Source organism: Rhinolophus ferrumequinum, chromosome 26, assembly GCF_004115265.2.
Source record: "Rhinolophus ferrumequinum isolate MPI-CBG mRhiFer1 chromosome 26, mRhiFer1_v1.p, whole genome shotgun sequence".
Taxonomy (NCBI): Eukaryota; Metazoa; Chordata; class Mammalia; order Chiroptera; family Rhinolophidae; genus Rhinolophus; species Rhinolophus ferrumequinum.
In genome coordinates, this window is record NC_046309.1 from 7,792,472 (window position 1) to 7,807,795 (window position 15,324).

At 43.3% G+C, this 15,324-nt stretch overlaps 1 protein-coding gene across 1 annotated transcript; it reads left to right on the top strand.

The window, feature by feature from the left end:
• Positions 1 to 8,548: 8,548 nt before the first annotated feature.
• LOC117018355 (olfactory receptor 9A4) lies at positions 8,549 to 9,493 on the top strand. Its single transcript, XM_033099322.1, has one exon. It carries the CDS (start codon positions 8,549 to 8,551, stop codon positions 9,491 to 9,493), a length of 945 nt encoding a protein of 314 aa, XP_032955213.1.
• Positions 9,494 to 15,324: the final 5,831 nt, after the last annotated feature.

Sequence of the window (15,324 nt, forward strand, 5' to 3'; positions counted from 1 at the left end):
GACATTCGCTTTTGTGGAATATAAATTGCTCCTCTCTATTACTTCCCTGTCTGAGCCTCTGTTTGCTCAGCTGTAAAATGAAGATCCTAACAGTGCTAGCTGCTAGGGCTGCTGCAAAGATGAAATGAGTCCACTGCTTAGTAGAGCGACGCCACGTGCCAAGTAGTCAACAAACAGCCATCATTGTTCTCATTGTGGCTGCCAATGAACTGCCATCATCTCTCCGCCTTCTTTAGAGTCAACATGGGTGTGTGTCTGTAGAGAGAGGGACAGAGAGAGAGAGAGAGAGAGAGAGAGAGAGAGGGGGAGAGAATATTTCCACAGCTTTACGCTGTTCCTTGGAATGTCAAGTCACTAAAAGGGTACTTTAAAAAAATTTCTGATTGTCCAATAAAATCAGTACTAGAATATAAACTATTAGGAGTGGAAAGAACAAAGCTGTATATAGATCTGCTCTGGCCTTCTCTCTGGCCCCAGAAAAGCTGCATCTGAGGCTGTGTCCTGGCCACCAGCAATGGCATTCCAATTTGAAGAAGAGGGTTTGTCCCTCCACCAGCTTTGTTCCCATCCCACTGACAAACCTGGACAGGGGGCCTGAGATCTACATGCAGCACGGATTAAACTGAAACCCAATCCTGGAGTCTGAGCCTGGCGCATATGCAAATCTAAGCCACGCACCTTAGCACAGCGTCGTCTTCTGGAGCTGCTCACATTAGGAAATTTATGTCTAGAGATACCTGCCTAACGGCTCCACTCTGTGACATGAATGACATCAGATAGGTACTCCATTGCCCCTGGTTTATGTATTACAGCTGGCAGAGGTGACAGGGGCTTCTGCACCCCTGGAGTGGGGTGGCTCTGCTGGGCGAGTGGCCACACAAGCCACGGCGTCTTCAAGCCTTACGCTGACATCTTAAAGGTTTACCCTGGGTCACCCCAAAGCCCAGAGCAGCAACACTAACGTGGGACTGGAATGTGGGAAAGAGACCCTTCTAGAGACCAGAGGGGGAGACCAGCGGTGTCTGTCTGTTGTCTCCCAAGGATGAGCGTTCTTGGCTCTCGCTATCACCATGTCTCCAAGCCCTCGGTTTCTTCATGTGGTTTAGAGCTGAGCTTATGCTGGAGGCGAACCTTAGATTGCAGCAGAGTGATCTCTGTGGGAATGATGGCAGAGCAAAGGGACCCTCAGGGGAGTGTGACACTAGTGTTACTCCTTAGATTAATGAGAAGCCATCTGTTCTGAGGAAGTAACATTTGAGGAAAAGATCTGAACGAAGGAAGGGATAGAGACCTAGAGACACGTAGGCCACCGATGGCTTATGATTGGTTCCATGGCAGTACCTGCCTCCTGGCCCTTTCTTTCCTCCTAAGATTGTTGAAGAAAAATGAGATGAACAAAGCACAGAGGAGTTTCCCAACTGGACTAAGATTATGGCGGCCTGGATACATGGCCAGGGTTACATGTAGAGTTTCCTAATTAAAACACGGGCTGGGCATTTGCCCTTCTGCACCAACAGGCCATTGGGTTTGACTGAGGGCAATTTCTACGGCCAACCTCAGAGGTAGGCCTGGGGAAGGGAGGCTTGGACCTGAAGGCTGTCTGGGCAGTGCACACAGCAACTAGTACAAGGGAGTGTGGAGAGCACCTGGCAGGGAGCCTGAATATGTCTGCAAAGGTTAAGGAAAGCCTCTCCGTGAGAGTGACCGGTAACTGACGCCTGGCACTCACTGGGTAAAGTCGGGAGGGAAATGGAATGAGCACTCTAAGAAGTAGAGCAGCATGTACTGACGCCCCTGAAAACACTGGAAAGACAGCAGTGTTTCTGGACAGCGTGGTGTGAAGCATGAGTAACACAAGGTGACGTTACGGAAAAGCATTTCTATTACAGAAGTCATGCAGACCTTCCAGGATGTGGAGCTTCATTCAAAGGGCAGTGAGAAGCTTTCATCAGGGAAGAGACCTGACGTCATCTGTGTTTGAAGATCACTCAGGCTGCTATGGGGAGAACAGAATAGGAAGAGGGAAGCGAAGGCGGACGTGAGCGTCAGTCAGGAGGCTTGGTGGCAGGCAAGCTCGGAGTATTCCCTCGTTTGTGGCTAGGGACTCAAAACTTGAGGTATTAGCACTACTGTCTACTAGGTCATCACAACGGCTGCGGCTTTCTCTGGGCCATGATGACTTTTCCTCTCACCTGTGTCCCCAGTGTGCTTATATGGGAAAGTCAGATACAGACATGAAATGGACTCTACCTGCTCACAGTGGGATCTGGAAAGAGTTGATGCTGACAAAAAAGTTAGCTTTGCAGAGGGGTTCCATGACAAAGTTAAGGAGTGGAGAGCCTCAGCGGGAGGCTGGGAGGCTCGCTGCACCGTTAAGACTTAAGGCCTAGCTGCATTTCTGCTCCTTGCTCCCTCATGTGGGGCAAGGTAGAGATGAAAACAAATGAGACAGCAGGCACATCAGTGCCCCAATACTGCAGATGAGAAAAGCAAAGGCAGAGGGTGAAATCTCACACTGAATATCACACGGCTAAGAAGAAGGAACGGGACTGAGCCTTCAGGTTCCCGATTCCAGTGTCGAGGGCTCATCCAGTATCTTATACTCTCTTGAGTTCCTTTCACTTTCCCCAAAGATGGACACTTTAAAACTACACTCTTAATGTTATAAGCTCTACTGGTCGGTGGTATGTGTCTTCCTTTTTAAAAGAAAAGTTTCTAGTCCCTTAAGAGGGGTTCGCAGAAAGTTACTCAAACAGTTGATAGGACTTGGCCAAAGAGACATCTGGGGAAAGGTCTGGGAGTTACTTGTCGCAATCTGACACCCTTAACGGTACTTACGCCCTCTTCTCCTGGGTTCTTTTTAGTTCCATATCCCTATAACCATGCCAAGCCAGATTCTGCTTATCTCACTTTGTCTACTTCTTCTAATACCTTCTGATCCAGTTCACAGGACTTGACCTCATTTCCCTTTTTATCTAGCCCCCAATGATGGACTATATTCTGTTACCTATTTAGAATTTATATTTTTTTTAATTTTCAACTTTATTAAGATTAATTTACATATAATAAATGTAGTCATTTTAAGTGTAAGTTGCAATGTTTTAACAAATTTATACGCACACCTAATCACTACTACAATCAAGTTATAAAACAAGTTCATCCCCTAAAAGGTTTGTTTGTGTCCCTTCAAGTCAATCTCCATCCCCAACTCCAGCCTTGGGCTACTTTCGGTTACAGTAGAATAGATTTTTCATTTCTTGAGTTTATTAATGGAATTAACAAAGTATTGACCTCATGTCTGGATTCTTTTGCTTAATATAACCCTGTAGAGACCTATTCTCGGCGATGCTTTCATCCATAGTTCATTTCTTTTTCATGGCTGAGTAGTATTCTACTCTATGGATATTCTACCATTTATTTATCCATTCACCTATTGATTGTCATTTGGGTTGTTGTAGCTTATTGTGAATAAAACTGCGTCAACATTCATCAACATGTCTTTGCGTGGATATAAGTTTTCATTTATCTTGGGAAAATACCTAAGAGTGGAATTGAATTGCAGGTTTGTAAGTTAAGTGTATGTTTAACTATTGTTTATACCATTGTATATTCCTACCAGCAATGTATGAGGATTCCAGTTGCTCCACATCTTTACCAAACTTAATGTGTTTAAAATCAATTGAAGATATATGTTTGGGTCTGTATTTGAATTTTCTATTCTATTTCATTGGTCTATAGGTCCATTGATCTACATGATAATATATCAATAACATGCTGTCTTGATGTACCTTTATAGTAAGTCTTACTGTACCTTTATAGTAAGTCTTTAAATAGGTATTGTGAGTTTCCCAGCTTTGTTCTTTATAAAAATTATTTTGGCTATTCTCAGTCTTTCACATTTGCATAGAAATCTTGGAGTCAGCTTTTAAAGTTAACAAAATTTTCCAGGGATTTTGATTGAATTCGTATTGAATCTATAGGATAATTTGGAAAGAATTGACATTCTAACAAAATTGAGTCTTATGATTAATGAAAATGTAATATTTCTTCATCTATGTAGTTCTTAAGATTCTCTCAGCAATGTTTTATAGTTTGAAGCGTATAAGTCTTGCACATAGTTTGTTAAATATATCCCTTAGCTTTTCATGTTTTTGAATTTTATTATAAATTATTTTGTTTCTATTTCCAATGTTCATTGCTAGCATATAGCAATACAATACCTTTTTGTATATTGAGGTTTTGTCCTGTGACCTTGAAAATCACTTAGTTCTTGCAGCTTTTTATGTGGATTTCTTAGTATTTTCTATACGTAGGATTGTGTATCTGCATAGGATTGTGTATCTGCAAAGGAATATTGTAGTTTTTATTTCCTGACTGTATGCTTGTAATTTTATTTCCTTTATTGCATTAGCTAGGACAATGTTGAATAGAAGTGGTGAGAACTGCTATCCTTGCCTTGTTCCCTATCTTAGAGGGAAAGATTGAATCTTTCAGATTAGATTTTTAGCACTAGGATTTTTGGTAGATGTTATTTATCTGTTTGAGGAAAATCACTTTAGTTCCTGGTTTGATCAGAGGTTTTAATCAACAGATGTTGATTTTTGTCAAATGCGTTTTCTTCCTTTTTTGGAGTGATAATGTGGTTTTTCTCTTTAAACCTGTTAACATAGTGGATTGTATTGATTAATTTCCTAATGTTAAACCAACTTTGCTCTTCTGGAGTAAAATTCTTACTTGTAATGGCATATTATTCTCTTTATATATTGCTGGATTTGATTTCTATTACTTGATCAAAGATTTTTGGGTCTATGTTCATGAGGAATATTTGCTCTTAGGTTTATTTTCTAGTAATATCTTTGGTATTAAAATAATTCTGAACTTTTAAGGTCAATTAGATACTGTTCCAATTTTCTAGAAGATTTGGGTAGGATTGATATTATTTCTTCCTTATATATTTGATAGAATGCCCCAGTAAAGCCATCTGAACCTGTAGTTTCCTGCATGGGAAGGTTTTTTATTATGGATCAATTTATTTGACATATTTAGGATTTCAGTTCAATTTTTTTTTAAGTTAGTTTTGGTAATTTTTATTTTTAAAAAGATTTTCCATTTTGTCAGGTTTTTCAATTGATTTTTAAGGTTTTTAAATTGATTTGTTCTCTTCAATTTAAAATTAAAATACAATTTTGATTATATCTTTGGTCGTGGATCAGGAAATCAATGGTGCTCTAGTCATATAGTTTTAGAGGTTATGTAAATCAATCCAAAATCTTTGGAGTATAAAATAGTTCCAATAAAAAGTTATAGCTACAATATATCTACCTTTCGACCTAGAAATTCTAACTCTAAGGATTTATTTCAGAAATATAAATGTGTATGGACGTATAAATTTCTAAGAATTTTTAGAGCATTATTTTTCATAACAAAAATGGAAACAACAAAAATCGATCAATAGAGGACTAGCTGATAAAGAGTGGGGCATCCACTATACAAAGAAAGAAGTAGGGCAATATGTATTGATATGGGAGTATCTTTTATATATTGTTGAGAGAGAAAAGTTTGTAAAACTGATTTTCACAGTATTTTACTGAAAGAAAATTGCAGATACGTGCTTAGGAAATTCCTCTATGATTTTATGGCAATCTGATTGGGTTTAGGTAATTTGAAGAACTGGAAGGAAGACTATTCCTAATTTATATCCTTCTACACCAATTGACAGTCAGATTTAACAGGTATACTTGAAATCCAAAATCCAGGTCAATGTTTTGCAACACACCTCTTCTGTTTCCATCCAAGTACCAAGCCGATTTCCAGTGTACATTTTGTCAGTTGTTCCAGGTTGTAAATATAACTGCCTACGGTAGGTTGTCCTTACGCATTCCCCACTTTGAAGTGCCCCACTGGTAATCAGGGAGACGCCATAGAAATAAATGGTGGGAAGAATCTTGCTTGAATGCATGCAAATGCACGTATGTTCAGAAGAGTGAGCATACCAGCAAGTGGAGTTGGATTTCGGGGTAGAACCTCTCCACAGGGTTCTGGAGGGTCCACAGGGTTAGGAGCAGGAACCTCTGTAAAATGAAGGGAGGACAAATCAGGCTTTGCAGGGGTTTTTGGTGAAGTTAAAGCTTTGACAGAGACCAATATGCAGGCTTTTTGGATATCAGTGTATTCTAGAGGTCAACTGTGGTGTCTTTTATTGGGAGGAGGGGCTGATTTTTGACTCGGAATAGCTAAGAGGATCCAGGGAGCACCTTGGATGAAGGGGAGGAGGGCTGATCTGCTTAGCGTTTGAGATGCCTTCCAGAAACCTAGACTTGGGGCCTTTGGAGGAGGCCTCTGATTGGTGAGGTTTCATGGTTTCCCATTAAACAAAAACTTGAAGAAGTTCTGAAACTTAATTGGTCAAAAATAGGAACAACTGAAAATTTGTTCTGCTCTCCCCAGACTGATTGCTTGGGGATGCCATTAACCTGGCCTAATTAAGAACAGGTATCTCAGTGACGAAGTCCCCTTGGGAAGGAGAAGCAGGAGGGAAGGAGAGAGAGAGAGAGACAGACCCTCAGCTCTCCACAACACTGTTATTTTGGGGCCTTTCCCTCCGCTCCTCCCTGAGGACAGTTTTCTTTTTCATCCTGAGTGGAGACAGCAGCAAGTTGCACGGGCCTCTGTGCATGGTTCAGCAGGAGCCAGACATGAGTTAGCCCTGGCCGTGCCCTGGAGAGCATTGGAAGGGTGGTGAAACGCTTCCATAGGGTGAGTGTCTTCTCAGATTTCTCCTCCATGAAGGGAAGAGTAAAGAGAGCATGGGGATGGGAGGTTCTGGGCCTGGCTGCTGTCTAGAACAAGGATACCTAGAGCCTGAAGAGTGGGCCAGGGGAGCTGCAGAGCAGACGGGTTCATCTCCACGTCCCCCCTGCTCAGCACAGAGCAGAGCCAGTTCTTCTGGGACCCAACGCTTGGGACAGACATAGCTCCTGACGTCAGTCACGCTCCTTCTCTCTCGCTTTTCTTCATCTCGTGCTGGTTATGCAGAGATTGTGCAAAAGCAGACCCCTGCGCTCGCCTAAGAGTTCTGTTCTTGAAGCCTGTTTGCCCAATCAGTAAAGGAGCCACCGAGATACTAGGGAGGTTGCATCAGGAAGGGACGGGAGGAAGGGAAAATGGTCATGTGAGGCAGGACAGGACACCAAGAAGGGAGGGATTAAGGGGACATGGCCTCATTAGCCCTGGCCAGGACCAAGTACTATTTAGTCATATGTCTTTTATCCATATGCTCATCATCTACAAAAAGTTTTCAGCATCACTTATTTGGCTCAAGAATAGCTATCTGTCTGTCTCGCATATTGTGATATATTTGGCTCAAGAATATCACATATGTATATACCATATATAATACGTATCATTATACTATATATATGCCTTGCTCTTACCCTCATGGAATTGTATTCTAATGTCATAGATGAATAATGAATAAATTGAATTTTCTGTCCCTCTTCCTTGCTTTATTTTTTCTATGGCTTGATTAATAAACTAACATCTTATGTATTTTACTTGTTTCGTTCTTGTGCAGCCTCTACCCCCTGCATGTATATAAGTTCCACAGGGCAAAGACTTTTTATTTCTCTGTTCACTGCTGCATTTGTTTCATGTTAAATGAAAGAATGAAACAAACAATTAAATATATAATGTCATATCAGGTAATAACAATTGCTACGAAGAAAACTGAAGTCTGAGATTGATCACGTCCTTCCTATTTTGGGGAGGGAAATTGGAAAGAGTCCTCTGAGGAGATGACGTTTGAGTAATGGGATGGATGAAGCGAGGGATACAGATCCAGGCATCCTAAGAAGCGGACGCCTTTGGATCTATTTTTGTCAGTGCCAGGTGCCATCTTTCATTCCTCCCAAGACTTTGGAAAGAAAATGGAACTAGAGAAGAATGAATCAGCTCTGGGAAGTTATCCCAAGTTCCGGAGTTCCCATTTGGAAATCTTGAAGCTCTGTAATATGGAAGTTTTAAGATCTGGGGAAAAGCACAGATGTTGCTCTGAGACCCGCTGCCTCTTTTCTGCTGGCCCCAAGGTGGATCCATGTGGTACCAGTAGGGATGAGGGCTGGGGTTCAAAGTTCTGTGCTTTGAACATCATCTGGAATGATGCTGTTAGGGCATCTGATACAGTTAACCTAAAAGGAAGTAGGACAGTCCCAGCACCCTTAGGGGCTGATTGACTCAGCTTCAAAACTAAGCAGTTTAAAACATCTTAGCCTCTGTCCCCTGGGAGAAGGCACATCCAGTGGGGAAAAAAGACAAGGAAGGATTTCTTCCCTCCAATAGAGAAGAAGGTGTGTTCACCCATTGCAGCCAGGTAGCTTTGAGGTTTGGCTTTGTAGGGCGCATTGTAGTAGGGCCTCTCACCTGATCGTCAGGTAGAAAATCATTCCTCATCCTAATCTGTCTTCCTTCTGTCTTGGGAGCAGGACCACGTGGAGCAGTGTGGCCTCTCTTTTGATATCTATGTTGCACAAGGAGCAGGAATGAGGACTCAATGATGAGCAATCACTCGAGTGCCACTGAGTTCTGCCTTTTAGGCTTTGCTGGGTCCCAAGAACTACACCATATTCTTTTTGCGATCTTCTTCTTCTTCTACTCAGTGACGTTAATGGGAAACTCGGTCATCATTGTGATCGTCTGTGTCGGTAAACAGCTACAGTCGCCCATGTATTTCTTCCTCGGTCATCTCTCTGCCTTGGAGATCCTAGTCACATCCATTATCGTCCCCGTCATGCTTGGGGGCTTGCTGCTCCCCGGGATGCAGACAATATCTCTGGCAGCATGTGTCACCCAGCTCTTCCTGTACCTCGCTGTGGGGACCACAGAGTTTGCATTACTGGGAGCGATGGCTGTGGACCGTTACGTGGCAGTCTGTAACCCTCTGAGGTACAATGTCATTATGAACAGCCGCACCTGCAACGTTGTGGTAATTGTGTCCTGGGTGTTTGGGTTCCTTTCTGAAATCTGGCCAGTCTATGCCACATTTCAGCTTACCTTCTGCAAATCAAATGTGTTAGACCATTTTTATTGTGACCGAGGGCAACTGTTGAAACTATCCTGTGACGACACTCTTTTCACAGAGATCGTTCTTTTTCTAATGGCCATTTTCATAATCTTGGGTTCTCTGGCACCAACAGTGGTCTCCTACACCTACATCATCTCCACCATCCTCAAGATTCCCTCAGCCTCTGGCCGGAGGAAAGCCTTCTCTACCTGTGCTTCCCACTTCACCTTTGTCATGATTGGCTATGGTACCTGCTTGTTCCTCTACGTGAAACCCAAGCAAACGCAGGCAGCTGAGTACAATAAGGTAGTTTCCCTGCTGATTTCCGTGTTAACCCCTTTCCTGAACCCTTTCATCTTCACTTTCCGGAATGACAAAGTTAAAGAGGCCCTCCGAGATAGTGTGAAACGCTGCTGTCAACTCCTCGAGGATTAACTGTTCTCTGGGTCAGTTTTAGGTGGTATGACCCCGACTGCGGATTATTCAGTAACCTAGGAAACCCTCACCACTCTGTCACCATTGTCATCCTTACAAAAGTCAAATCGTGGGTACCACGCTGGGTCATGCCATAGACGTAGACAAGGCAGGTAAAATGAAACCCACCCTCTGCCCGCTAGAATCTCGTAGCCTCAGTTTCTGCTTACTTCCACTGATGAACTCAAGGAAGCATATCCTTGTGGTGTGGGGGGAGCTGGAGAAAGGAGATGCATACTTTTTTTGTAAAGTTCTTTCAGCCCAATTAAGTTGCTTCCAATCCATTTCTGAAAATGTATTTTCTGGGGGAGGTAGGAAGTGGGGGTGGAGGTGAGGTGACCTAGTTGGCCTAATCAGACTGCAAAGGGAGACATGCTCACTTTGTTTCTTCAGCAACTGTTGCTAGGTCTTTTTCTCTATGTTTGTGCGATTTCTTGACAAGAGAGCTACGTATATTTTAAATACCCCATGGTTCTCTTTTGCCCTGGTTGTGTATCCTATTATTGTGGCCCCACTGCGATTGCAAAGTAAAAATAGTGTTTATACTTTGCCCCGGAACCAATCGAGAGTAGTGATATGGAGATTGGAAAGCTTCCCATTCTGCAAATGTTGGTGACATAGAAAAGACGACAATATTTGGGAATAGAAATGGGAAAAAAGTTATTTTGCTAAACTTCAGGGTATTTCTTAAACCTCTTCCTTTGGTGGCATGTATGGGATAGAGAAAATAAATGAGTAATTCTAGAGAGAGCATTCTGTATTTTACAGCTGTTTAAAGCAACTGTGTCTGTTCAGACTGCTCCCAGACCCAGACTTCCGCCTTCGTGATGCCTTTGGATTCTTTGTCTCCCACATCCAAGTGTCCCAGTGCCTTTCCTTAGGTCTACTCTGTGAGGAGAATTTAAAAAACCAGAGGCTGTCTATCCTCTCAACTCCCAAGTCCATGGCCATTCGGCAGTGCACTTGTGGGAATTTCACATAATGTGGGAGGGAAGGCTTTGAAGAAAGGTGTCTACTTAAATGATAGCACTCAGTACAGCCTGCCAGCGCTGAAGTGGGTGCGTAATTGAGCTGCCCAGCAGGGGGTTGATGGGGCCACTTAGGGATCCAAAGAGGACTGTGTGAGGATGGCTTCCCATCTGGTGAGGAGAGGCAAGACCACCACGTATGACTGAGTGGCTTGCACTGCATACAGGCACCAGAGGAGGGGGGTAAGTCCTGCCCAGGGCCTTAAGTCCCGCCCAGGCTCTGCTAGCCAGCCAACAAGCCTTCGCGGGACTCTATTGGCCTGGGAGAGGGTCCAGGACTGACCAAAAGGACTCCCTGCTCCCAAAGCTCATTTCACGAGGTCTTTTCTCACTAGAGGAATACCATTTTTGTAATCCTAACCCAGAGAGGACGCCTTTTTTGAATTTTCACAAAGGCTGTGTAGGGCCTAAGTTGTCCCTGGGCCGGTGAAGGTAAATTAGGAGGACGGAGGAGAGAGGCCCACTGGCTTCATGGACAGTTTCTTCGGTTCTTCAGCCTGTTGTCACCCAGGCCTCTTGCTCGCTGCCTGTCTTGCCCTTTGTTCATCCGCCAACTTTCTTGTTTCGCTTTCCTCTCTCCCGTTGTTCTCCGGTTCTCATGTGTTTCTCTTTTTCTTCCCCTTCACCCCACTTGACCATGAATCGAGGCTGTGGTCTCCCACTGCTAACGCATCCCTGTTCCTCCTCTTTTCCATTTTCCTCCCGTACCTCCAGGGATGCAGTATTCCAGACTGCCTCTCTGAAGGTCCTAGTCATTTTGCTTATTTCCTCAGATGAATCAAAAGAGAGAGGAGGCAGTTCCTTTACGCTGAGACTAGGATATGAGAGGAAAAGGAGAATTCCTGGTCAAGGGACTAGTGATGGGACGTCACACATCGCTTGTGTTTCAAAGCCCAGGCTTTTCTGTTTGGCCTTTGATTCTGAAGGAAGGAAGGTTGCTATCTGTATTAGTCTGCTTGGGCTGCCACAACAAAACACAGCAGACTGGAGGGCTTAAACAACAGAAATGTATTTCTCACAGTTAGGAGGTCTGGGAAGTTCAAGATCAAGTTTATGGTCAACGGAGTTTCTGATGAGGGTTCTCTTTGTGGCTTGTTGGGGGCCACCTTCTCTCTGTTCTCTGACATGGCCTTTCCTTGGTCTGTGTATATTGAAAGAGAGAGAGAGAGAGAGACAGCTCTGGTGTCTCTTCTATCAAGGACACCAATCTTATCCAACCAGGGCCCCACCTGTATGACCTCATTTAAAATTAGTTACTTCCATAGGGACCCCATCTCCAAATATAGCTGAACCTGAGGTTCAGGGCTCAACATCTGAATTTTAAGGGGATAGAAACTCAGTCCATAACACCGTCCATCTGCCCCCGCCCTGCGACCAGAATGCCCACTTTGTCTTCACACGGGGAGCTGGAAGACAGACTAGAGCCTCTAATTTCCAAGGCTGCAGGTGTCTCCTGCACAACTGAAGTGAGCTTCTTACACACACACCCTGTAATACACATGTACTGTGAAGCCTCGTAGCTTCTTGCTCTCTTTTTCTCTCTGCTCCTCATAACTGAGCGTAGACATAACCAATACAGATATCGAAAAAAAAAAAACCCAACTAATTATAGACCTTTATTTGAACTTCTTATTCACATGTAATTACCACACTGAAAGATAAGTCTTATGTATACTTTGAGATATGCCAATTGAATGTGTTGCAGTTTTTACTTAAACATTGGCCTCTGTTAACATATGCTTTGTATTCTTAGTCATATGCTCATAGTAAAAACAAAAACAAAACAAGAGAGAATACTACTTCCAAGCAGGAAAGTTTTTAATGGTCTTTTTCTGGAAGAGTTCCTTGGTAAAAGTAAAAGGCTTACCCAGATAGTATCTGTTACATACCCCCGACAAGACATCCACTTTACCTGTTTATTTTCTACCGGGGAGGAAGGGCTTTGAAGAAAGGAGGTTACTTTTTTCCTCTATATCCATACTTAATGACACATCAATATTGAGGTATATGATGCAAATTAAAATGTTAAATGTTGTTTTATGCTGTTTTTTATTAGGAGATAAGGAATAAGAGGGGCGTGGTATATAATTAAAACTCCGATGCCTTCTGGATATCAACATATATATTTATTTCTTTGTGCCGAATTGAAGTATTACACTGTATTATTGATATGGATAATCATTCTCAAAACTGAACAGAAATATAATTTGAGGGAGCTCACACTGGAGGGGCGGGTCGGTGAGCAGCGTGTTGTAATTGGGTCCCCCACAGCGTGACGTGGCAGCCCAGAGGGGAGCCTCCGACTCGGCCAGGGGAGGGTGAAATCAAGGAAAGTGTCTCAGAATCAGTCGTGTTTGATTTCGTGTTCAAAAGAAGTGAGCGTGATCAGCTAGAAAGTGAGGCATCCCCTGAGTTCTTCAGCTCATTTTCAGCTGGGACCTGGCTTCCTTCAAGGTTAATCTCTTGGCATGTATTACTAGTCATGTTAAATAGACATTTCATAGAAGATGCAGCTTCTGTGAAACTCAACCAACCACGAGAACACTCAGGAAGTTATCTTATAAGCATGAACTTCCCCTTCAGGGGTTTGGGTTCTAGAAATAACTGGCTTCGGCCAGATTATTATATTACTCTCTCACAGATGAGCCACCTTCCTGAAGGCTCCCAGAATACTCAAAGATTTGAACAGAAAACGACTTTGGTTAGAGGAGCTGCAAGCACAGAAGAATAGCTTTCTCAGCAGCCCAATTCTTTCCCCTGAATTCCATCTTACCTTTGCAAGATGATTAGTGGGAAAACGTGAACTATGTAACCAGACTTAGGCTCCAGTCTCTGCTGTACCAGCTCTGAGTTGTGACCCAAGGCCCGATATCCAACCTTTCTGAGTATTTTAGGGTTGACCTTTTAGGAAGCTGGAGAAAATTAAAGATACAGTCTTTAAAGGAGCAGGTAGACACCAGATTCTCAATAAATGTCAGAGGTAGAACCGCTGTCTGTGATCATTTACACTTTCCTTTGACCTAAATCTTTGTCTAAATTCACGTGGTTCGTCAGCATCCATGCTAAAAGTTAAACTTGGGTGTGTTGAATTAAGGCCAAGGTGAACTGGGGAGCAAAAAGTACAAGGAAAAGAACACGTATACTTACTAGGCAAGTTCCTGGGAATAAATGCTGTAAAGTGGTTAGGTTGCTTAGGGGACCAGTAGAAATTGGGAAAGATTTATGGTCAAATTCTGGAAAGAATATTCAAGGGAGCAGAAGTGTAGCTATTATAAAAATAGAAGAGAGAAAAACATCGACGAATGATCATAGATGGAGGGGTCTGTTGATTAGTCCGTGGACAGGACTGTAGACTCATAGTAAGATGGGCGTCCTCTTGGTGCAGGCCAGACATGATGGGCGCAGGGGGCTGGGGAAGGATGGGGCCCGCAGCTCAGAGACAGGTCTGCCTGACAAGCGTGGTGACAGTTGTTCTGTTTCTTCATGAGCAGGAAGCTCAAAGGCCATGTTAAGCGAACAGAGAACCAGGTCAAAGGAGTTGCTGCCGTGATTTGGGGCCTCTTAAGGGAAGGAAGTGGTTTGATGGTGGGTGATGCTTCCAGAATATTGCGTGTGAGAGAGGGAGACAAAGGGTAAGCTGTCTGGATAGACCTCGTTGACTTATAGTATAAATTATCCAAGTAAATACATTGGAAGAAGTTGACATGCAAGAGTAAGGTGTTAGAAGTTCAGAGAGATCAAAAGAAAATTAGAAAAAATGTGGCTGTGTCTAGTGATACGATAAATTGGCCAATCTCCTATTTCTATGTGGATTGTAATTATAATTCTTTCCCTTGAGTTAAAATGCAACTATTAAGTGTTGGTGTAAATTTGAATAGGAAACTGGAGAAAGGAGACCAGACAATGAATGCATACCAACATGTCTTACGACCGTGAAATGCGTACAGGCAGAGAGACAGAAGAACTTGATGAACAAGTAAAGAGGAAGTACTTAATATTAGAAGAGATGATTCTGGTTAGAACAGAACTAGAGTACAGTTGAAGAAGCCAAGGGAAAACTCACGGAGGCAGGCTTGGGAGAGAGGAGCCAAGGCTGGGGCTCACGAAGATGCAGAGAGTCTGTGCAGACACAATCCAGGGATGACTAGCTCAGCTGGCTGACAACAGGACAGAAAACCCGAGGTCCAGTAGGAAATAATACAGATGTCTCTAACTATTAGATACAGCAAACCTTCTTAAGAGTGAAACTTGCCTTTGAACAATAAATACCACCACTACTCACCGCATACCTCCAGCCTTCATGCTGCTGACACTGCATACGTTCTTTCTAAGCTCACAATAACCTCGCTAACAAAAGGTCTCCATTTGACAGAAGAAGAGTATGAGGCCCACGGAGGTTAAGAAACACAGATTGGAAAGGACAGAAGTTATATTTGAACTTGAGTCTGTCTGATGCCAAAAGCACCACCCCGGTGCCCCCCGACCTTTGCTATGGCGAGGTAGTCACCAGTGCGTGGGCTCACCGAGCATTGCCCTTCACTGCGTGGACAAAGGGCTGTGATTAAATGTGTACGGTTGATAAATGAAATGCCCATCCACAGAAAAACACTGTTGGCGTTGCATTGTATGAATTTTCTGAACCAAAATGATCCATTTTATAACTTTTAGTGTCGGTAGGGGGTTTTCATAATTTGCTCCCGTTTAACGGGAATCCTGCAACTGAAGGCTGATAGCCACCGCACGCCGCCTCTCCCAAGCCAGCCA